Below are 22,869 nucleotides of genomic sequence, written 5' to 3' on the forward strand. Positions count from 1 at the left end.
TTTGTATTTTAATCTAAATGCGAGGCCATTAAAACGGAATCAAGCAGCTGTTATAGGACAATTAAATTCTAAAAATGACTGCATACGTGTTGTCATATGCAGATGAACATTGAAACTACAAAAAGAATTTTAAAAAACGAAGCAACTTTATGAACATTCCCAATCATTTAATTAAAACGAGTGATTGTGGAGCACTAAACAATTTCAGGTAAAATGATCTTGCTGTACAAATAGTTAGATGGAATTCATAAGAAAAGATAACCAAAATGTGACTGTTGTACAAATGGACTTTATAAAAATTAAAATGTGAATTATCATGTGACATAATCAATGAACTTTGTCAGAATGAAGAAAAAAATGAAGCTTTCGTGTGTCTTGACATACAAAGATACAAAGACTGTTTATTTGTCTAAAGAATGACTTTGAAGGAATCAAATGAATGACGGTTGTACAATCAATATCATAATTAAATATAAATGAATTCTTATGGAATTAGTTTGAAATGTAATTTTACAAGTTTTAATATATTAAAAGAATGTTTTTAAATTGTACATATGTCCATGCAAAGTAATTTCGGTCTACTAATGACTTTGTTGCAAATACTTTATCATGAACTTTATTTAAAACATTAGAATCAAACAAATAACTCTGACCAACGATCATTTAAATGAAAAGTGATTCAAAAACGTAAAGACACAAGTCAAGTTTGAAACTCAGGTGAAATGACAAAGCAGAGTGTTGTACAAATAAACATTTATTCTGATGAAAACTGATCCAGAGAAATGCAAAACGCGGACTGTGTCCCAAACGAAAGTTTCCAATCTTGTTGACGCTTCTTTGGCGCCACCCGGTGGCCCAGTTGGGTACACAACCCGTTCGAATTGCGTTAGCGGTGCGTGACGACGTCATGGCGCGTTTCTTTTCTTGGATCAAATCAGGTTTTTATTTTCATTTCATGTGTTGAGAAAAGCCCACACAGTTTCAACATTTACAATCATTCCAATGGGCGAGGGACGGCACGAACAGCCCTCCGACGACACCCCCCCCAGCCGCCCGCCGACTCAGTGCCCATCCGGAGCAGCCGTCTCGATGGGTGCCATAATCCTTCATCCGGACCAAATGGCGACTGCCAGCGACCTGAAAAGTTACTGGCTGGTGGACATTTTTTTTTCTTTCCTTTCCTTTTTGTTTGTTGGAGTCAAAACAGCTGGGATGCTTTTGGTTGGTTGCGCGGTCAAAAGTACAAGTAGAATCGCGTGACAGGAAGAACGAGAAAAACGACAAGAAGAAAAAGAAAAAGTTGGTTTGAAATGTTGACAATGAAGCTCGTCACACAGTCTTGTGGACTCCTCCCACAAACGCGCCTTGTGCTGGGGTGGGGTGGGGCCACGGGGCTGATTCCAGAGACAGCATGATTTTCATGAGTGACAGCACGGGGAGCGGGCAAGTGAACTCTGACCTGATACAGGTTAAATGCTTCTTACAGGAATGAAATGACATCTAGCAATCAGGCGTTTAATAAAGTGAAGGGGGGCCGGGTATTGAAAATCATGCTTCCTCTGGGAGGGGGTCAAGGGGGTGGTGGGTTATGCGTGCAGACTGAGAGGGAGATTGGGGTGTGAAAGGACACCATTGTTACTCCCATCCCAGCCCACAGCTGACCCTCGTAACAAGTGGGGGGTGGGATTGCAGGTGGGGGCTGGGCGGGGGTCAGACGGAGCGAGGGAGTGGGGGTGCCGGCGCGGTGTGCGGAAAGAGAACAAAGAAACAAGAAAAGGAGCGCTCATTTCTGGTTCTTGAGCTGGTTGGAAAGCCAGTCGAGGCCCTCGTAGAGGCCATCGCCGCTGGTGGCGCACGTGGCCTGGATGTACCAGTTGCGCTGGCGCAGCGAGTGCAGGCCCAGCTTATCCGTGATCTCGGCGGCGTTCATAGCGTTAGGCAGGTCCTGCGGGGGAAAAGGTGCACAGCGTCATGCTTCGTCGGCGTGAGCACCCGCCACTCAACATTCACGTGCTGGCAACCGCCGGGGGGGCCAACGCACGCTTTAGCGCAAACCTCACCGAGCCCGAATGTTGGTTTCTCGTGAACGGTTGCAAAGACTTTCACCAGACTTGCCCTAACACTGAATGGTCGCAAACAGCTTTTCTTGTCGCTACAAGTGCCGACCAGAAAAACTGCGATGGTTACGACTGTTGACGAACGTCTTTACAGCCCTCTGTGACCTTGAAAAAACCCAAACCAAAAAAGGGGATGGGGGGGGGGGCTATTTGCTCAGTTAGATAAGGGCTTTCAGGCTTCTTTTAAGCTGCTCAAAAAAAAAAAATAAAGACGCTACCATGCGGGAGTCCAAAGTCAAAGTCAGTCGGCCGATTGGGGGCAGTCGTTTCAAGAGGCAACGGACAGCAAAACGTTGCGTTAGCCTGCCCCATGGCAGTTGCATCAATAATATAGCCATTGTGAACCACCATTGAAATGTGAGGCATTTATAATGATTCAATATTTTGACAATGCCTTAGTGACACGAAATTGTCCAAATGATGACATTTTCAGCCAAACTACTATCCTGCATGAATGCAGACTGCTTTTCAAAATAAGACCTCTGCTTTTACTTTGAAATCAACGTTTTTGTTCCAGACCAAAGCCCCAAATCAATTCAAATCAATTGATCTTTGTGCATTTTCCAATTTGCCAATTTAAAGGAAAAATGATCAACAGCTCCAAATAATTGTCAGTTGCCACCCTACAAATTCGAGCACTCGAGCGGCTCCATTGGCAGCGGCGTGCATACCTGTTTGTTGGCGAAAACCAGCAGAACGGCTTCTCGGAGCTCGTCCTCAGACAGCATTCTCGCCAGCTCCTCACGGGCCTCGTTTACACGCTCCCGGTCATTGCTGTCCACCACGAAGATCAGACCTGCGCACGCACACAGACACACGTACGTCAACATGCGCACACATTGACGCAGGCACACCAGCGGCTAGCTGACCTTGGGTATTCTGGAAGTAGTGGCGCCACAGAGGGCGGATTTTGTCCTGGCCGCCCACGTCCCACACTGTAAAACTGATGTTCTTGTATTCAACCGTCTCCACGTTGAAACCTGAAGGAGAGAGGACAACATTTGGACGTTGATAATGTGACAAACCATGCATACACGCTAGCAAGGTTGACAGCCCGACCGTTTCCAGCCAGCGCATATTCAGCAGTAATCCATGCATCAATCGCTTTCCCAAAAACAGAAGCGCAAGTTCCTGACGGGGAGACGTACCGATGGTGGGAATGGTGGTGACAATTTCTCCAAGCTTGAGCTTGTAAAGGATGGTGGTCTTCCCTGCAGCATCCAGGCCTACCATTAGGATCCTCATCTCCTTCTTGCCAAAGAGGCCTTTGAATATGCCAGCAAAGATGTTTCCCATGGTGACGACGCTGCTGGAAGGAGGAGAACCACATTAGTGGAGGAGCCTCACAAGACGGCAAAAGGGAGTGCATTCAACAATGGCGTGATACAATCTCCACACTTTTGGGGAGCGATTGTTTTGTTCTGTGCACGTCCGCTGCCTGCTGCCTGGCAGTCACCTGTCATCGCACTGGCAGTCGCAATTAGCCCACTCGCTCACCAAGCCGCATTGTTCATCATGCATTTGTCCGTGCCGTGGGCGTTGGCACGTCACGCGGTTCCACGCGTCACTTGTGCCGTTTAAGTCAAACATTTAGTCGTTGCCGGTCGAAGTGAAGCCGAGATAATCACTCGGGCGGCCCGCTGCTCCACCACCGAACCTTGAAAGTCACCAAACGGCCCGCAAACAGCGCATAGTTCCGAACGAAGTTCCCATCAGTGGGGTCCCCTTTTACCGCAATCAAGGCAACCGTCAAATCACTGCCGGAGATCCGTGTCTTTGGATAGGATTTTGAAAGGAACTAGTTGTTGGGAGCTAGCGCCGATATCGTTAGCTTCGCTTAGGGCGGATACGTTAGCTATTAGCATTAGCTGTGCGGACGTCATCTCTCTCTCTCCCTCTCACACACACACAATCACCTCTAAAAGCGCTGCGCTGTTTAATTGTGATTGACGAGTTTATTGGGAATGTTTAATACAAGAACCGGTGGATTAATCTAACCGATTGGAGGTGGGGGGGATCCAACTTCCGAGAGGAGCCTTTCCCAATCGGCCCGTCAAGAGAATGTCTAGTCTAGCCGCTAAATGCCGCGTCACAGCACAGGGGAGGCGAACGCCAGTTCGCGCTCAAGCCTCGACGGTTAAAATGCTGCGTTCGGATGTGTCGACGCGTCTTCCCGTCGCGGACGGAGCGGTGGGGAGCCGCCGTTGGCATCGGGTGCGACTTTACCTTTTTGACGAGCTTTTGGTTCTCTACCGTTCGGGTGGCCGTCACTCCAAAATGGCGTCTTGCGCAAGCGACGAGACGCCGGTGCTTCGCCGCGTCCTACTATCAGATGGCAACCAATCGCAACGCGCCCACTGTCGCGTTTGTCCCACCTTCTCCACGCTGTCGTCCAATCGCAGCGCGCCCGCCCGAGCGACGTACGGAACGTTGCACAAAATGTCGCGGAAGTGCACCTCCACCCAAAAAAACAATTCTTGACACTTTCGTTTGGCGTGACAGTACAAAAAAACAACTCACACTAGCTAATTTAACTACTGAAAGACTTTCCATTTCCTGTACGTCAGCAAAAGTAAAAAAAATACAAACTCTTTAATGTACAAGGTACAAAAGTCAATAAACTGTAATTGTTTAGTATTAAGAGGGTAATGCGCAAGCAACTTCCGCATTGGGTAAACAGGTCGAAGCACATCTTTCCGGTTCCGCTGACTGGCCGAACCGTATGGCAGACACTCGGGAAATACCACTGCAACATTTAATATGAAATATGCAAACATTTACACTTTGATTGACGCTCCGAGCTCGCACTGTCTTACTCCAACTTTTTGGAAACTCAATGAATTGTGCCAATCATTCAGAGTGCACCAAAAACGGAGTGCTGGTGCGCGCTCGACGCACTCCAAGTTAAAAGTTCAACTCAAATTCAAGCATGAGGTCAGCGGATGTCATTAACGTTTGTCATGTGTGGCCTTGTGTAGTTCTTTGAGAGTCTTTTGGCTTGTGTGTGTGCTCAAATAAATAAAACCGACTTGAACTATTCTTTCAGCAAATGAAATAAATTGCATGAAGACTCCCACCAAAAAGTCTCCATCTCATTCTTAGCTCACTAGCCAATGTCCCATTGGAATTAACAGAAGGTTAATTTTTTTTCTTGTTTTAATCTTTGTAAAATACATTGCTCCCCCAAAGTCCAAACATACTTTAGTCACTCTCGCGGACACAAAAAGTAATTTGCTCTTTTAAAACACTTGAATTGGTATGACAAGAAAGTCCCAAGCATTTTAATTTATAATAATTAAATAGTAGTTTAAAATGTGATGTGCCTTTACAAATACCACGTAGTACATTTGCATATTGAATGTCACAAGCTAAATCCATCAGATGTTAACTTGTTGCTAGGCTTCTTGCTAACACCCTTTCAACATGAAAAACAAAAATCGTCTGGCGGAGCTAAGGAAGTTAGCATTTGCTCCGTTCCTGCCGTAGCGGCAGGCAGCCCAACGAGACGCCGCCCTCTGTCGGTCCGGAGTGAAACATCGGGCTCCTTCCGACAAGTCCGGGTCATTGGCGGACTTCCAGTTTGCCATCTCGAACTCGCCACATCCATCGTGGGCATGAGTCGGGCGCTTCCACGCAGCGAAGCCACAGACAAGACTCGCAGATCTCCTGCCTGAAGCAGACCGACTTCCTGTCCAGCGTCTCCAAGGTAAAGGGACTTGTTGACATCTGATTGGAAGACAGGAAATGATGTCACCTTCCACATCACTGTGTCAGACTGTTCCCGATGGAAGTACAGTACAGCCCCGTGAAATTGGGCAAGTGAATGCGGGCATCACCTGCTCGCTGATTCCGATGGCCACGTGTCCCACTCGGACCTGTCGCCGTTCCCGAATTCTCACGCGCCGACCCCGAGCGTCCTCAATCCAAATGTCCACGCCTGACGGGGGTCACATGACCAAACGTGAGGCTCAAGCCGCTCTCCGCTGTGGCCGCTGCGTGCCGTTCTTGCGGCATTACCTTCAAAGCGGCGGAGGGGGGGCCCCCGCGCCCAGGCCGAACTCTCCGCGTGACCCCCGCTGGAGGAGAAGATCCCGGAGCTCAGGTCGTCCGACGAGCACTCAGAGTCCTGGATGAATGGGGGACGGGGGACAGGAGGGGGGGGGGGGTGAATTATCCACGATGAAATGGATCCACTTGGACATGCGCCACGCATACCTTTTGTGAGACTTGTGACGAGCTGCTGAAGCAGGAGGGGGGGTCGTCTCGCGGCTCAGGGGACGGTGTCAGCATGCCTAGCCAACAAAAAAAAGGAGCATTTCAGTCGTGTGTGAGCAGAAAATGCGTTGGAGTCACGTGTGTGTGTGAGTTTTGTGTCAGAGTTTGTCAGTAGTGGGTGAGAGCGAATGCTTATTAAGTGGTGTGTGTGTGTGTTTTTGAACAGAGTAAACACCTGGGGGCTGTTGCACCTCGCCGTCCGAGTCCCCTGCCACCTGGCCCCTCCGCAAAACCGGGAAAACGTCCATCAGGGCTCGGAGGTATTGTGTCGATGCTTCATCCTCCCCCTCGTCATCCTCATCCTCACAGTCCCCCTCGTAGTCACCGTCCTCTTCCCCCACGTAAATGTCCAAATCCGAATCGGAATCGGACCCCGATCCCGAGTCCGAGTCCCAGGCGGTCTCATCCCGCAGAGACGCGGGCTGGCCTTCCCGATCCAGAGCGAGCGAATCGTCGTCCTCCGAATTATCCTCGAGGGCCGCTGCCGTCCGCCAGGGGCTCACCCAGCGCATGGCGGGAGAAAGGGAGCCGGGCGCGGTTTGGGACGTCTTGAGTTTGTCACGGGCCATTTCCAGCGAGGCGGCGCTCACGCCTCCGACTGCGCGGCCAAGGAGACCGTGTGATCACGTGATATGTTAGCTTGAAATGCACGACTGCGCCGCTAACATGGCAACCCCCCCGCCCCCTCCACACACACACAGAGGGCAACATACCCACTGCGAGGGCGACTGCGGTATTCCCCCGAAGCTGCGCAGCCGTGGCCCGTCTATCGGGATCCTTGCGCAGTCCGGCACGGAAGACTTTGAGTGTGGAGCGGTCGCAGCCGGACGGCACCTCCCACAGCGGCGGCGGCTGCGTGACGATCTGACAAACGCAAGAGAGTCACGACTTGTATCGTTGTTGTTTTCTGTACGAATCTGTGCGTCGAGAGCGACGTCTTACGTGCAGACAGAGCGGCTGCGCGTAACGTCGTATCCACGGGTGTCGTCCGTTGAGCATGTGGAGCAGCATGCAGCAGCTACTCCAAACGTCCGCCTTGCCGCTCGGACACTCGCCACGTGCCACCTCGGGCGACATGTGGCTTTCCGTGCCCGGGAAGGATGCTCCTACACGTGCGCGTACCCAACACACGCATTCACACACTCTAATTACGGAGGAAAATGACATTTTAAACTTAAGTTTGCATTGTCACCCCTATGGAGACGACATTTTCGAAAAGGTGTGAGTGGATGGAAGGAAGGGTTGTTTTATTTGCGCTGTGCAATTGGTAGGCAACCAGTCCAGGGTCTACCCAGTCACGTAATCCATAATGATTCATTTGATTGTGTGTGCATGTGTGTGTTTTTACCCATGTCTTTGGTGGTGCGACCGTTCTCGTCCAGCACACGAGAAAGTCCGAAATCACACAGGAAGCACTTGGTGAGGTCAGCTGACAGCAGCACGTTGTCCACTGCATCAACACATACACACACACACACGCACGCGCACGCACACACACACTTGGACAAACACGCACACATACGCATAGACACATCACAAAGACAACACAGACACACATATACACACAAACACAGGTTAAGATGATGTGACGAGCTGACTATGTTCAGGTAGCCCTGCGACCTTTGACATCCAGATGCAGCACGTTCCTGCTGTGGAGGTGCTGCAGTGCCCCCAGAGTTTGGTGCAGGTAGTGCAGGGACAGGTCTCGGGGCAGGCCGTCGCCGCCGCCGTTCGCCCCCAGCAGCTGAGCCAGTCCGGCTGTGGAGTGAGCGTTCCACATTGGTGTCATGGCGAAGGCGGCGAGTGTGGACGGGGGTCAAAGGTTACCTGGCTTCAAATCCATGAAGAGGATCATGTTGGGACCCTCCCTCACTGCGCCAAACAGGCGCACCACCCGCGAGGACGTCGCCAGGCTCCATGACCTCACTTCCTCTTCGCGGAAGTGACTCACAGGAACCTGAATGTGCACACACACACACACACACCGCTCAACATGAATGATGAGAGTGGCGCACACAACATACACACACACACACACACACACACACACACAAACACAGAGAAGCTGACCTTCTTTGCGGCGCACGTGAAGCGTGTTGCGTAGTCGCGTACACACACAACGTCTCCGTAGGCGCCGCTGTGGATGTGACGCAAGACGTCGTACTCGCGACCCTCTCGATAACGACCCGCGATGGGTCGCAGCTTCTACACGACGCAAATGCAAAACAACTGCTCAGTGTTTTGTGTGAATGTGTGCAACACCTGCCATGCTTGTGTGTGAGTCTTGTGTGGTCTGTTCGTGTCCGTGTGTACTGTCTCTGTGTATCTATATTCGTGTGGGATGTTTGTGTGTGTTTTGTGTGTACGTGTGAATATGTGTGCGTTGTGTTTGTGCTGACCCGATGCAAGAGGAAGCCCTGGTTGCCGTGCGCACTCGTACTCCAGTCCAGCAGGTGGCGCGTGCTGCCGTATGTGAAGGAAGGGCAAAGCGACACGACTTCGGCCGCTGGCGAGGAGGCGGAGCCACATTCTCTCCGAGCCAACAGGGAGCTAAAAGCGCCGGACACTCGCTGGGGCGACCAATCATTTTCATTCCTACTTGTGTGAGGCTGGCAGCTGCTGGTCAGTCGATGCGTGCTTTGCGGTGAGCCGCCATCGCCGTCGTGCTGCCAGTCCTTAAACTGAGGAGGGGGAGTGATGACATCACAGGGCGACATCGTCACTTGGTTTGCCGAACGGGACCAGCAGATGCCTCGGGCTGGAAAACTTGTGACGTCGACTCCTTCTTGTTGTTCTGACTTGGAATTCGCTTGCCAGGCTTCTTTCCTGTGCACGTGAGCAGTTGACCGGTCGCTGTCAATGGCGGCGACTGGCGTGATACGAGTTACCTGGATGCGTGGACGAGGCCAAGGCGCGAGTCGCAACGGTGGACGTGCGTCGGGCTGAACTCCTGCAAGTCTTCACCTGTCAACAGAGGAGTCACACAGTTTTCGGACCCAGTGTTGGACGCAATGGGAAGCCATTGAATTAAACGTGTGCGTTTGTCTCACTCTCAGCCTGCGCCACGACGGACAGACGTAAAGGTTCCCCGGAAGGCACCGGCGGTTGTCCGGTGTCGTCCAGCAGCTCGGCGGTTCCCAGCAGCATGGCCCGGCCGAGGGGGCGGGGACCGACCCGCCGCTGCCACTCGCGGTCGTAGCCCCGGCGAGGGTCCAGCATGCGACCCAACCTTGACTTCCTGCTGCGTGTCAAAGATGAGAGTGACATCAAAATCAGGAACAACATGGGCTAAAAATAGCGTCGGAGGTTTTGGCGCCACCGCGCCAGGGTGCAGCTGTCCGACTTTGTCTTCCTCCAGTCGACACGTTGACACCGACAGCGAATTAGCCGGCGTTTACCACGGCAAACCGACAACAAGGAAGGAAGGACGAGGAATATGACAAACAGTACCACGTTCAACTCATTACAATGACAAGCGTGATGACATCATTAGCTTTCCCATGATGCTCCGCTGCCTCATTTCCCGTTTCCGCCACTTACCCGCTTCGATCCTGCCAGCGGGGTTGTTGTGGGTTCCCCTGGTAGGTCCGGCAGATGGGGTGCTGGTCCTTCCCGAGTGTCTAGATCTTTCTTTGTGGGTCCAGTGTCATCTCGACGCTTCCTGTCCTCCTCCCCTAAACACTTCTCATTGGCCCAAACAACTTTTGACGTGTTCAAGAAGCCAACCCCTCTTGCCCGAACGACATTCTTGCGCCCCCCACTGACACTGATGCAAATATGTGTGTGTGCGTGTGTGTGTTCTCTCCCTGGCAACACGTAAAGGAGGCCTTAGGTGGGCTTTGATGGGGGGGAGGAACGGACCAATGAAGATACTGAAGTTCTCAAACGACAGCAACTTGTCGCTTCGAAGCTAAACTAAGCTAAGCTAAGGTAAAATCAAGTCAACAGACTTCCAACTTATTTAGATTATGTAGATGTCTCACCTTGTTCAAGGACATCTGAATTGAATTAGTCATTTGTTTATTTGTATGTACTACTGCTAAAATTCACTAACCTTTACTGCAGTGTAATTTAAAAAAAAATATTTTGTTTTATAAATTAGTCATGATTCACCGCGCAATAATTACTCGATTATTGGAGAGGCTAAAATTCCAAGAGCTTCAACAATTAATCAATGTACCACTGACACCATAAAACTCTCTGAAATTGTGTGTGTGTGTGGGGGGGGGGGGTGCATAATGTGTTGAGGCTGACCGTCTACGACACGTTTGATTTTATTGACATATAGTTCATGAAAAACACTTCCGTTTGTTTGCTGAGGTGACAAGCAGAAGCTGATTGGCCAGCAGCGACCGTGTGAATAAATCAAGCAGTTAAACTTGCTTTTGCTGGGCCCGGAGACTTCTCATTGAGGAGGTGGGCTTGCGTGTGCGGCGCACGCGCCAGATGACGTCCGGGTCGCGCAACGAGGCGGCCCACGTGGGTGGCGTCCGGACGCAGCCGCCGCTCGGGTCGCATGAGTAGTGGGCGGGGCAACAGTGCTTCATGTCTGCGCAGCAAACCGCCTGCGGAGGCAAATTTGACATTAGAACACACCCACAATACGACGCGCCACGTCCGCCATATTGGATGTGGCAGGTCTGCCCCCGTAAAGTCGCGCAACTACAGTGGATTACCAGACGACTGATCAGTTGAAGTCGTTCATTACTTTCTTCCCTCATATGTCAAATTGCCCCAAGTGAAAAGAATTGAAAGGCTAATAAAATATCTTTGCGATAAATATACCGACCGCGTAAACAAAAGGTGCTTTAAGAAAGTGCTGTTCGTTTGTATGACAGACCTGGGGCCAGGGGCAGCAGGCCCACTCGGAGGCGGAACTCCGACAGCACGTCTCGCGCTCGGCGCAAGCGAACGCCGCCGCCACGTCGCAAGGAACCATCGTCTCCACCCGGACGGCGGCGGTGGCGGCATCTGGCGCCGCGGCCGGCTTCTCGCACGTTTCCGTCTCAATGTTGCACGAGTAGCCCTGCGGGCAGCAGTGCTCGCGATCCGGGCAGCACACGGCCTGCGGGCGCAAAACCCCACCGCGCGTCGTACGGGCGGACTTACGTCTTTTCAATATGACGAGAAACGGTACCTTGACGAGTGGGCAGCAGCCCCACTCTCCGGTGGGCAACTTGCAGCAGGTGGTGCCGGCCGCGCAGCTGCTCTTGTCGTCGCACTTGACGTCGGTGACCGCCAGGGGGCGTGTGAGGGCTGGCGTTTTGGCGAGCCAGGGGACCACGTGGCGTCCTCGGGAGCAGGACGAGCGGTGCGGCTCGCACGTGTGCCCGGCGGGGCAGCAGTGGGACCCGTCCTGGCAGCACACAGCCTGGGGGCACACTTCCTGTCACTTTCAAACATGTTGGGGAGCGTTATGGGTGACGTCTTGTGACGTGTTGGGCACAATGGGCGGTTTGGCACGTCGGGCAGTGTGTTTGGTGGCATGTTGGTAGGTTTGTTGGTTGGGTCACCTGCGGCAGCGGGCAGCAGCCCCACTTGCCAGCGCTCTTCATGAAGCAGCAGCTGGCGCCTTTGGGGCAGCTGGTGTGTTCGTCGCACGCATTGGCGCCGGTCGCCACGGCGGTCGTCTTGGCCAGCCAGGGGAGGGGCGGGGCCACGCCAGAGTCATCGTCGCAGGTCTTCGCCTCCAGGTTGCAGCGTTTCCCATGAGGGCAGCAGTGGGCGCCGTCGTCGCAGCACACGGCCTGGCGAGGGACCAGAACATTTCAAGACGAGAGCACATCAGCTGGTGGGGCGCGTTGGGGGGCATCTTTACCTGCTTGAGGGGGCAGCAGGCCCAGTCCCCGGCCACGTCCCGGCAGCATGTGGATGTTCCGGGACACGCCATCGACTCGTTGCACTTTGTGTTCGGGGGCGAGATGGCGCGGACGGAGGCGGCACCATTGGCGGGGTCGTCACACGTGGCGGCGGCTAAGTTGCAGATGGTGCCGTGAGGACAACAGTGAAGGGCGTCCGAGCAGCACATGGCCTGGCAAAGCACACGGCAGGTGCACATGCAAAACAGGGCTCGGCCAAGTTTCGGGCACAAGGGCCTCTTTTTTTTTTTTTTAAAGACATGTGGTCACGCAATTTAGAAAAAAAAAAAGAAGAAATAAAAAATATTTCAAAAAGAAAATATTGTTAATGTAAATTTCTTTGTTATTTAAATAAACATGTTCCTTATATAAGTATTTAACAAGACAAATGAAATTTAGTGTATAAGAAATAGTTAATTACAGTAATTTATAATTTAATCTTTTTTTCATTAAAAAACTCATTACATTATAATTCATGCAGTCATTCGAAAAAAATGTAACTGTATACATTAACTAATACGCATTGTACTGCTAACAAATACATTCAATGTAACAATGTGATAATAAAATGGAATACAGTACATATTATTAACTCATTTCAAGGGGTGGAAAACACTACATTCATGCAACATATTGAATATATTTTAATTATTCACGGGAGCAATATTCAGTCTGCGTGTTTGAAAAGCAAATGTTTCCACAAGGGTCTTACATCGGGCATTGGGCAGCAGCCGTACTCCCCCGAGCTTGTTTGGCAACATGTGGTCTCATCTGGACACGTCCATGTTTTGTTGGGACAAACCACTAGCGCACACACACACACACACACACACAGAAGAATACAGCTAAATGAGGGTTGTGATCAATTACTGGATGATGGAAAGTGATCATGGATGGGTTGCAGATCAATGGAGGAAATCCTGCTGCCAGTACAGCCGTCATCATGAGCTCACCATCTGCGGGCAGCTTGCGAAGCCGGCGGCCGTGCCCCTCGGCCGGCCGGCAGATGCCTTGCTGCAGGTCGCAGACGGTGTGATTGGGGCAACAGTGGGCGCCGTCGTCGCAGCACACGGCCTGCAAGAACAACACTCGTTTCGTCGGCTGCTTCTCAGAAACGCCCGTGGCGCCCGCGAGACCACGTACATCCTGGTAGGGGCAGCAGCCGTAGTCTCCGCCAGCCTGCAGGCAGCAGGTGAAGGTGTCGGGGCAGCTGCTTGTCCCGCCGGGACACGTCACTGACGACACCTCGACCGGTTTGCTGGCGGCTGCGGGTGTTAGCGGGAGGGGTCGCCTCGGTGTTCATCCATCGCTTTCAAAAGTCCCATCAATTTAGCGCACGCCTTACCTGGAGCACTGACACGAGGCCTCGCAGGAAGTTTGCTCATCAAAGGATGCCAACCCCGCCAGTCTCTGCCAGCCGAAACGCATCTGGAGCGGGTGAGATCGCAGGCGGTTCCCTCGGGACAACAGTGACGCTTGTCGTCGCAGCACACCGCCTGCGGGAGGCGGCCAAAAGTCAGCTGCAAGCTAAGCTAACTGCACGAGTGACTGCTACTACTTGTGCGTCACCTTCGCCAACGGGCAGCACCCCCACGAGCCGTCAGGAAGCTGGCAGCACGTGGTGGCGCCCGGACATTCCGAGTGCTGGTCCGGGCACAACACAGCCAACGCTCGCACACTCTGCTCAAAACACACACACACACGCAAATTCCTATTTTCTCTATTTTTAACAATGGACCACTAAGTCCAAAGTCCAAAGTTACGTACGCCTTTCATGTCGTACCACGTTGTGCCACAATATGCGAGGGAAGCTCCAGTGAAAGACATGGAGCATCATGAACAACAGCTTGGTTTGGAAGTTATGCTGCTCACGGCGCGCTTGTTTGAAGTCTCACATCCATGCTCGTTTCCCTAGCTTGTCCGTGACATTTCCATGATATATTTTAGCATGTCACGGTCATTTCCCAGCACTTGCACGTCAAATGGCCGTTCCTTCCGGACAACAATGGATGCCGTTTGAATAGCATATGACCTGCGGCGCCGCACGCGCATCTCAGTCAGGTTCGCAGAGGCATGTCAGGACTTACGCGAGGCAGAGGGCAGCAGCCATAGCGTCCCGCCACGTCCGTGCAGCACGTGCTTCCCTCCTGGCAGGTGCCACCATCGGGACACACCAGTGACACGCTGGTGCCAAGCAGACCGGACGCCAACAGGGACCACCACACCAGCGCCTGCGCCAAGGAAATCACATTCACTCTCCTGGCCGAACTTCAAATGGCAAACAGTCGATTGTTTACATACTTTTGCCCAGTGACCAGTCCAGGCTCTAAGCCATTTTTGTCCCAATGTCAGCATTAGTCAATGTTATCATCGATTTCTTTAATATTAGAATATATATATATTTTTTAACCTTTATTGAACAAGTTGGACTACCTTAGTGACACTCGTTGTTGATGTCAGTTGCATGTTGATGACATCACAGGCCGTCGACTTACCATAGTGTGACAGAGGCGGCAGCTGATGACGTCAGTGATGCTAACAGTCCCCCACGCTCATGTGTGCTTGGCGACTAGTTCCAATAAAAAACAGACAAATACAACATTATGCCGTTATATGGGGCATTGTGTACGTTGATTCCCGCCGTCCCTTGAACAAGTGGGAGCGAACAGTGCAGGTTAAGCTAGAAAGCTAGGTGGCTAACGGCCGAGCTAGCAACCAAACGCAGCGTTTGAATGAGTTAATTTCTTTAGAACCGGCTCGTTGCTCACATCGGTGTCGAAGCAGGTCAACAGGACGCGACGGCGCGGAGAAAAGAGGCAGCGGGCGAATGACTGACGTTGTTTAAAGATGTTTGCGCAAACTCAACCAGGGTCACATGACTCGGGGGCACGTGACCCATCCTCTTCGCTTCTTAAAGAGACACGAGACACAAGAACAAAATAATTTCTGCACCTATTTTCTATTACGTTAATAATTTATTTTTTTTCATAGCTAAAAGCTTTGAAGTGTTGAACTAGTGATGGTCCGATCTTGTTTTACATGAGCAAAATCAAAAAAATTCACATATTTGTTTATTGAAGCGTATTATTGAGTGTATTGCTCAATAAATACTGTGCTTCCCTGACGGAGTCATCAAAAGTGTGTGTACATCACGCGCGTTTCATTTGCCGTTCTTCTTTGTGCTGTGTCCTCTTACAATAAGGTATACACCGGCAAGTGAGTGAGTTAGGGAACACATTTATTTCTACTTTGTACACAAAGGTTACACTTGTCACGTGATGGAGGCCCTTTGTGCCTCCTCATTTTCACAACCACAAGAAGAAGTAAAAGTAAACAAGTGCAGTGGTCATTGTGGCTGATCAAAAAGGTATCAACACAAACACAAAACAGCACTTGAATGTCAGCAATAGGATACAAGCAAAAAGTTGGGATTTGAAAGAAGAAAAAGACGTTCATGTAAACTTTGACGACCGGAAGTCCACATTGTGACCTTTGCAATGGAAACATGCACGTGAAAGTCAAATGCAAGATTGGCAGCGGACGCTCCGCGCGGGAGGGGGGGTCGAATGCGTGGTTGGCGGCGCCGACTGTCCGTCAGGTGGCGCGAGACGCTAGAGTAGAAACCTCCACGCCAAAGAACAAGGCACTTGGAGGAGGAGACGGCTGTAGTGACCTATCGAATAATTAAGAGGCCTAATCGAACACTCACAACTGAGTCGCTGGTGCCTGGTGAGGAAAGGGGTGGCACGACGAGGCACTCTAACCACACAGAGATCACAAGTGCTTGGAAAAATGGCTGCTTCATCCTCTGTGGGTGGCCGGCGTGACCCGGTTGGCGTGGTCGCTGCGCTAGCAAGTGACGGGGCTCAGTGTACTCCCCCCCTTGGCACAAACCTGACAACCAATCAGGAACCTGCATGCTTGTGCTTGTTGTGACGGCAATTATGGAAAGTCGATTGAGCATCCCTTCCATATTCGACTTGTGCGCGACACTTTGCCCTTATTACTCAGACAATTTCACAGACTAGTAGATCATGTTTACAAAGTTTTTTTCCACTACTCCGTGACATTTGTGTGCCACCCAGTCGTCGAGGTGGGGGAAAAAAATAAACAGGGTCCTCGTCGTTCTCCTAGCGCGCCGTAGTTGTTCTCCGATTGTGCCATAGAGTAGTGGAAAAGGATCAGTGGTCAGACAAAACGGTTCGCCGAGTGCCGGAGAATAAGAATGAAGGGAGAAAATGCCGAAAAGGGCTTTCCATGGCGTGAACGCCGGCTGCAGGTTTTTCACTTCCTGGGATGGAAGACCATGAGGGGCCTGTCCTCGATCTTCTGCCAGGGACTCTTGCGGTTCTCCTCTTTGTCCTCGGTGTCATCATCGGGACTGGTCATGGAGTCGTGGCGGTTCTCGCGGCCTTTGCGAGGAACGGCGGACGCGCGACCGGACGGCCCCTGGTCCAGAAGCGGCGTCAGGGAATTCTCCTCGGGGGAAACGGGGCGGCCCTCGCCACCGCCGCCGCCATCGCCGCCGGGGTCGCCGCGGTCGGGGTAGGCCAGCTTGGAGTAGCTTTTCCCCGCCCCGCCGCGCGCCTTGCGTCCCGTCTCCCAGCGTTCGTCTTTCGCCTTGAGCCCGCTGGCGTTCTTGCGCTCGTGAGCCTCCAGGGGCGGTACCAGGTTGGCGTCTCTGGCGGAGCTTCCGGCCCCGCCGCCAAATCCGCCGCCGCTCAGGTCGTTGCCGGCATCGATGTAGGAGTGGCGCACGTGGGCGTTGGCGCGGCCGTCCAAGGAGATGAACCAGGCCCGCGGGTGCTGCTTGACGCCCAGCTCCAAAAGCTTCTTTTCCGTCAGGGCTTGCAGTTCGCCGTTCATCTGGGCCATGGTGGAGTCGTTGAACAGCACCGGGAATGTGACGGCTCCCCCGGACGAGTCGGGCGTCCAGCCGGGGTCCTCCGACTGGTCGCCGGCGGGGCCGCACTGCTGCCGTTGTTGCTGCTGCTGCTGCTGCTGTTGCTGGGCTCCTCCCATCTGGACGCCATCTTTGTTGCCTTCCTTCGGCTCTTTGCCGTCCTTGCCGGCAAACTCGGAGGGCAGGCGCATGTAGTGGGCGGGGATGACCAGGGTGGGCACCATGCTGCGGTACATGTTCTCCTTCATCTGATCGATGGAGCTGCAGAAGATGATCTGGCCCGGCTGGGTGTTGAGCGAGGTGGGCCGGGCCAGGCTGTCGGCCGCCGCCGCCGAATATTCCGGAGGTTTGTCGGGCTGGCTCGGCACGTAGCCTTGGAAACGCGGCGGCGACGGCGGGTCGGACGAGTAGCCGCGATTGTCGTTGGCGCTGTGATGCCGGTGATAGTCGGACTTGCCGCCCTCGATGGGACCGTAGCCCTGCTCGTAGTCTTCGTGCAGCAGCGGGTTGTCCAGGTTGTTGGTGTCGGTGGCTCGGGTGGCCTTCATGGCGAAGCATTCGCCGCGCTGAGAACCGCAAGTGGTTTTGCCCGTGGAATGTCGCAGCTTGTGAGCGGCCACGTGCTTGGATAGGTCCTCGCGAGAGCCGCGGTAGTCCCGCGAGGGCGACGGGTCCGACTTATCGTCGGACGGACCCGACTCGGCGTGACCGCCGCATATTAGATTGAGGCGCGACGTGGACGTGCCTTGGTCCCGCTTGGCGCCGTTGCCGTTGGAGGGGAGCGGCTTCCCGAGCTGCCGGCGAGGTTTCAAACACTTCCGCCTGCAAGCGAGCACACGCCGACGACACGTTTGGATTTGGGTCAACTCAAATTCCCGCTCGGCTCCGAATGGGCCGCACCTGCAGTAGTAGAGCAGGACGCAGAGCAGGATGAGAACCAGCAGAGCCAAAGAGCCCAGGATGGCCAGCAGGAACAGGGTGTGGTAGGCGGTGATGTCCCTCAGGCCCGGGTGGCTCGGGACCAGTCCTGCAACCGCAACAAAAGTCAGAGACCGAAAACCCTTTCCAAGTGTGGACTTTTCTCCGAGGGCACGCGACGGCTTACCTGAGGAGGCGGGGAAAGCGGCCACCCAGTAGCCCGTTTGAGAGAGCACCGCCTTCCACACAAAGTGCGAGCCTTCCTTCTGGATGTAGCCCGTACCGTTGCGCACCCACAGCCCTGCGCCGCACACAGAATTTTTGCGTATGTGATACCAGCGCAAAACGTGTATTTGATTTGAGGCAGACGTCGCTCACCCGTGTGCTGCTGATACATCCACGTGGGCACGCTGGTGGCCATCCTATTGCGCGTGTCGGACGGAAGCGGCACGGAAATGCGGATGGAGTCCGAAACAGGGACGGGGCTGCCGTCTTTGTCCGAAAGCTCCACGCCGACGAGTGCCAACGGCATCAAGTTAGTCCAACCCGCGTCTGCGCCTGAACACCAAAACACAGGCCCACCCCCCAGCGTTTACTGACAATTTTGGTATGACCCAACCAGTAGGTGGCGGCATTGCATCGCTTTGAATTTGAGATCAGCACAGCTTTTGAATTGAAGACAAAGATTAGGGGGGGGGCGTCGTTCTCGGACCTGAGCCGTTGGTCTCGCGGCCCAGCAAGAAGGGGAAGCCGCCCATCTCGTCCTGAGTCCTGGCGGCGGTCAGCGAGGCCGCCAGCGCCGTCCCGTTGGAGTCGGGTGGAAGTTGCAACGACTTCCGGGGAAATTGCACCACGGGATGCTCGCCGCCACCTGCCACGTCGCAAAGTGCACTCGGTAACCAAGGCAAGTGATTTATTTCTTTTTTTTTTCTTCTTTATTACCTGGTGAGCCGGACAGAACGAGAAGGACGTCATCATACAGAATCAGCGTACCGGGTCGATGAACCAGAAGGTACAAACTTACTGAGGCGTACACTGACAGAGAAAGAGGACAAGAAGACAAGCATAAACGCATGCCGGGCGTGACCAAAAGCGCGAGAGAGCGGGCTGGTCTTACGGGGCGGGCGGCCCGAGAACCACGGCACCGAGTTGGTGACGTAGTTTGCTTTGGCAGCGCTAATGATGACCCAGCTAGCAGCACGGTACTCAAAGTCCACCGTCACCGCGCCGTCTGCGCCAGCACGAGCCGTTGCCAATACACTCTGGTTGCCGTGGACCTCCACCAGGGCGTCGGCTAGCGGAGTCAGGTCACTGTTGTCGAACACCTGGACTTTGATTTGGACCTCTGCGGTGCAATGCACAGGACGGGTGACATCATGTTAGCATGGAAAGAAATGGTGCTCTTCAACATGCTCATGAGCTTCATGTGAGGTTTGAGATGTTAGCACCAACATGTCATCCTCGTTATGTCCGCTAGCCCTAGCTAGCTTTCTGGTAGCTTCATCATGTTTGCATCATGCATTTGAGCGCTTATGTTTTCCCTTTGGATGTAGCGTGAGTGTATTTGCGTGTGCGGGTGTCACCTGTGTCATCTTTGTGTGTCGTGTGTGTGTGTGTGTGTGTGTGTTCTTAGTATTGCATGTTTGTGTCATCTGTGTGTGTGCATGTTCTGGATGCGTATCGTGGGTGCATATGTTGTTTTGTTCCTTGTGTGTTGTGTTTATGATACATGTGTGTGCGTGTGACTGTTAGGATATTATCGTTATGATGTCACGAAACACATCCACCGCCATTTTAGCCTCTCTCCTATTTTGGTCTTTGTGCATCGGTGCGCGGGCACGTCAGAAGGCAACCCAGCAACATAATGACGTCATGGCCTCACAAAAAAATAATCGAACAGACGACCGATGAAGATGACGGAGATGATCATATTAAAAGCACACAATGATTCCCACGCGCGCGCGCGCACGTGACGGTCGCTGCACGTGCACGTCAAGCTCGCTCGCATGACGTCGATGAAGCTGAAAATGAGAATGATGAACAAAAGATAACCCGAAGCCTCGCTGCTGCCTGCGACCACTCCCATGGCATGAAGCGCGCGAGGCGAGAGCTTACCAAAATGCTCGTGCACGGACTTGGCCTCCCACAGCGCGCACACGCACGCCAAGACGAGCACACGAAACACGCGCACGGCCGCCATCGCCGCAGCTACATGTCATGACGGACGGACTGAGTGGTTGCCGCTTCGGTCCCACTGGGTCCCGATCCTGGTCTCGGTCCCGGAGCCTGTAAGGAAGTGCTGGTTCGCGTCTGGGCCGCGACGTGATGCTGCAGTGCGCGCGCGCGCACACACACACATTGACGCGCCTCTTGTTTGTGGACGGCAGTATGAGGGGAGGGCCGACAACATGGCGCCCTCTTCTGGTCACTATCGGAACTCCGGCTAGTGGACGCGCGCACCCACGAAACAAACGAAACAAACTCGACAAAAACGTGACAGTCAGACACATTGACAACACATACGCGCAAAACACGTACAAACACAGACACACGCACACACACAGACTCTCTTTTCACCCTACACACAAACGCACTCACACACTGTGTGTGTGTGTGTCTGAATGTGTGTCTATGTCTCTGTGTGTGTTCGTGTGTGCGTTTGTGTCTGTGTGCGTGCGTTTCAACTCATGAGATGAATTTGATGAATAATTTTCCAAATTAAAAAGAAGATTGGACATTTTGGTTGTAATGACACCTAAATAACACCAGAGGACAGAAAAGAACAACAGAACATGACCGCTGCCCTTTCCAGGACACACTCTGGGCCTCTTCAACGAAGTCCGTCTTTCTAATGAAGTTAACTTGATAACGTTTTTCTTACCTATTTTCTTACTCAATTACTGAATCACTTTCTTACTGAATCACTTCCTAAATAGGTATACATTTGATTGATTGTACATATTTTGGTGATCGGTTAGCTTTACATGCTAGCTTCTCCAGTTTTGCTTTGTTCACCCCATATTAGCGTTCCCAGGCTAATTTTTCAAATATGGGCTTGTGTACCATTTTACCATCAATATGTTCGCTTCACATTTCAGCTGATATCTGCGAGAAAGAACACACGTGTGCTCCGTTCTTTGTTGGTGTGTTGACGGGTTCACGTTTGAGATCATGCGTTTTGTATCCCGGCGCCGCGCGCGCGCCTGCTGGCTGCCTTTTATTTTTAGCAGTCATTAAAAGGCGACCGCTGTTTGACCGTCACTTGTGGTTTCACCTTCGCACACGCCGCTGTCTGCTCCCTCACATCACACACACACACACACACACAAACACATACATATCTACGTCATATTGGAATCAATACTTGATCAATACGTAAACAGGCGACGTGTACGGCCTGCGTCAAAGTGAGAGCCACTTGGGCCCAAGCAGCCGATGACGAGCGATCATTTAAGCAGTTAAACATGAGAGCGGTCAATGAGAAGAAAGTGTTTATCTTCTCAGTCCAGTGAGAGGACAGTTTTTGTCCAACGGTCCGTTGCAAGTATGGATCGCGGGTGCGGGAAGAGCTGCGAGTCGGCAGCGTGATGATTTGTCTGCCTGGTTAGGAACCGGATGCTCATTTCTCATACGCCCCCCCCGCCCCCCGACAGGCGTGCGTGTCGCCGGTCTTCATTGTGTAAACGATGATAGATCTTATCGTGGAAGGGGGGGAGGGGGAGGGGGTGGTGGATAGACGGGCTGTCATCTGCCTGTGACAAATGTAATCTCCAAATAATCGCACAAGCGCTAACAAGTTTTCCTCACGCCGCTGCGGCACAAAATCAATAGTTCATCTTCTCGAGGCTGAGCGCTCATCTCCGGCCACCCTCCCCCAACGTACACCGATTTATTTCCCTCCGTCCCCGCGCCCCCACCCAGCCATCCCACTGGATATCGCCTGTCATCAAGATTTTTTGTGTACTCCATAATGAATTCGCTTTTTCGCAGCGAATCCCTCCAAAGTAATTAGAGGCTAACTAAGCGCTTCGTTTCAGCTCGAGGGGTCAACTTTATAGCTCATCCATTCAACCATTATCTGAACTTCTCATCGTCACATGATAGCACGATAAAAAAAAAAAATCCCCAAATGGTAGTGGGTGGTATTCGATTAATGTTTTCAGCTCGAGTGTCAACTATGAAGTCCACTGTATAATCATCCCGATATTGTATATTTCCCCAGTGTGGGACGAATAAAGGATATCTTATCTTATCTTATCTTATATAGTATTTCGCGATTCGGGAATGAGTGAATGAGTCCCAATGCAGCATTTGTTTACGTCTTGGAAAAGAATCGCAACTTCGAGTGGCGCCAGGTTTCTTGACGTCGTTGGCCAACACGGCAAACACGGTTCGCGGGACGTCGGCCAATACACACACACACACACACACACACAAATATACACTAGGCATGCATATGCAAACATGCAAACAAACAAGACACAATCATACCAAAACAAACCACACGTGAGGTCATGTTCTCACACACACACACACACACACACATACACTTGCACACAAACAAAACGCGCACCCACACATGCAAATCCGTTACATGCACAGAAAACATGCACACTGAAACATACGTGCCCACATACCCCGACATCTTGCAAAACAAGGCCCAGCACGCATGCACACACACACACACACAAAGCATACAACATCCACATTACCCACATATGCACATTCACACACCCAGAGCTAACAAAACAAGGCCCAGCATGCACACACACACACACACAACTAAATGCACACTCAC

The 22,869-nt window shown here is 52.3% G+C and overlaps 4 protein-coding genes across 7 annotated transcripts; all 4 read right to left on the bottom strand.

Annotated features, from left to right (window-relative positions):
• Positions 1-736: 736 nt before the first annotated feature.
• Positions 737-4,511, bottom strand: arf2b (ADP-ribosylation factor 2b). Of its 2 annotated transcripts, none has more exons than XM_052072298.1 (5): positions 4,344-4,511; positions 3,266-3,423; positions 2,987-3,097; positions 2,789-2,913; positions 737-1,945 (listed from the first exon to the last, which is right to left on the bottom strand). In XM_052072298.1, exons 2-5 carry the CDS (start codon positions 3,411-3,413, stop codon positions 1,784-1,786), a joined length of 546 nt encoding a protein of 181 aa, XP_051928258.1. In that variant the 5' UTR covers positions 3,414-3,423; positions 4,344-4,511; the 3' UTR covers positions 737-1,783. The 2 variants fall into 2 exon arrangements, with proteins under 2 accessions (XP_051928258.1, XP_051928257.1); XM_052072297.1 differs by having other exon boundaries at positions 3,266-3,426; positions 4,344-4,509.
• Positions 4,512-5,565: 1,054 nt separating this feature from the next.
• LOC127604904 (mitogen-activated protein kinase kinase kinase 14-like) lies at positions 5,566-10,279 on the bottom strand. Its single transcript, XM_052072292.1, has 15 exons — positions 9,933-10,279; positions 9,443-9,633; positions 9,281-9,356; positions 8,792-9,218; positions 8,463-8,597; positions 8,220-8,349; positions 8,013-8,150; positions 7,741-7,842; positions 7,335-7,498; positions 7,106-7,256; positions 6,568-6,990; positions 6,333-6,409; positions 6,135-6,243; positions 5,954-6,054; positions 5,566-5,843 (listed from the first exon to the last, which is right to left on the bottom strand). Exons 2-15 carry the CDS (start codon positions 9,609-9,611, stop codon positions 5,679-5,681), a joined length of 2,367 nt encoding a protein of 788 aa, XP_051928252.1. The 5' UTR covers positions 9,612-9,633; positions 9,933-10,279; the 3' UTR covers positions 5,566-5,678.
• A 369-nt stretch (positions 10,280-10,648) lies between these two features.
• Positions 10,649-15,169, bottom strand: grnb (granulin b). 3 transcript variants are annotated; one of them, XM_052072293.1, is made up of 13 exons: positions 15,019-15,169; positions 14,746-14,819; positions 14,338-14,481; positions 13,820-13,930; positions 13,596-13,746; positions 13,394-13,515; positions 13,204-13,324; positions 12,963-13,054; positions 12,211-12,423; positions 11,906-12,139; positions 11,530-11,763; positions 11,233-11,457; positions 10,649-10,957 (listed from the first exon to the last, which is right to left on the bottom strand). In XM_052072293.1, the coding sequence occupies exons 2-13, from the start codon at positions 14,746-14,748 to the stop codon at positions 10,766-10,768; spliced, it is 1,842 nt and encodes a 613-aa protein (XP_051928253.1). In that variant the 5' UTR covers positions 14,749-14,819; positions 15,019-15,169; the 3' UTR covers positions 10,649-10,765. The 3 variants fall into 3 exon arrangements, with proteins under 3 accessions (XP_051928253.1, XP_051928254.1, XP_051928255.1); XM_052072294.1 differs by lacking the exon at positions 13,820-13,930; XM_052072295.1 differs by lacking the exon at positions 11,530-11,763.
• A 302-nt stretch (positions 15,170-15,471) lies between these two features.
• On the bottom strand, positions 15,472-20,461 carry LOC127604909 (protein FAM171A2). The gene is made up of 8 exons (XM_052072301.1): positions 20,187-20,461; positions 19,189-19,416; positions 19,014-19,106; positions 18,784-18,942; positions 18,450-18,629; positions 18,259-18,372; positions 18,054-18,180; positions 15,472-17,975 (listed from the first exon to the last, which is right to left on the bottom strand). The coding sequence occupies exons 1-8, from the start codon at positions 20,269-20,271 to the stop codon at positions 16,535-16,537; spliced, it is 2,427 nt and encodes an 808-aa protein (XP_051928261.1). The 5' UTR covers positions 20,272-20,461; the 3' UTR covers positions 15,472-16,534.
• Between the last annotated feature and the right edge of the window lie 2,408 nt (positions 20,462-22,869).

Source organism: Hippocampus zosterae, chromosome 7 (assembly GCF_025434085.1).
Source record: "Hippocampus zosterae strain Florida chromosome 7, ASM2543408v3, whole genome shotgun sequence".
Classification (NCBI taxonomy): Eukaryota; Metazoa; Chordata; class Actinopteri; order Syngnathiformes; family Syngnathidae; genus Hippocampus; species Hippocampus zosterae.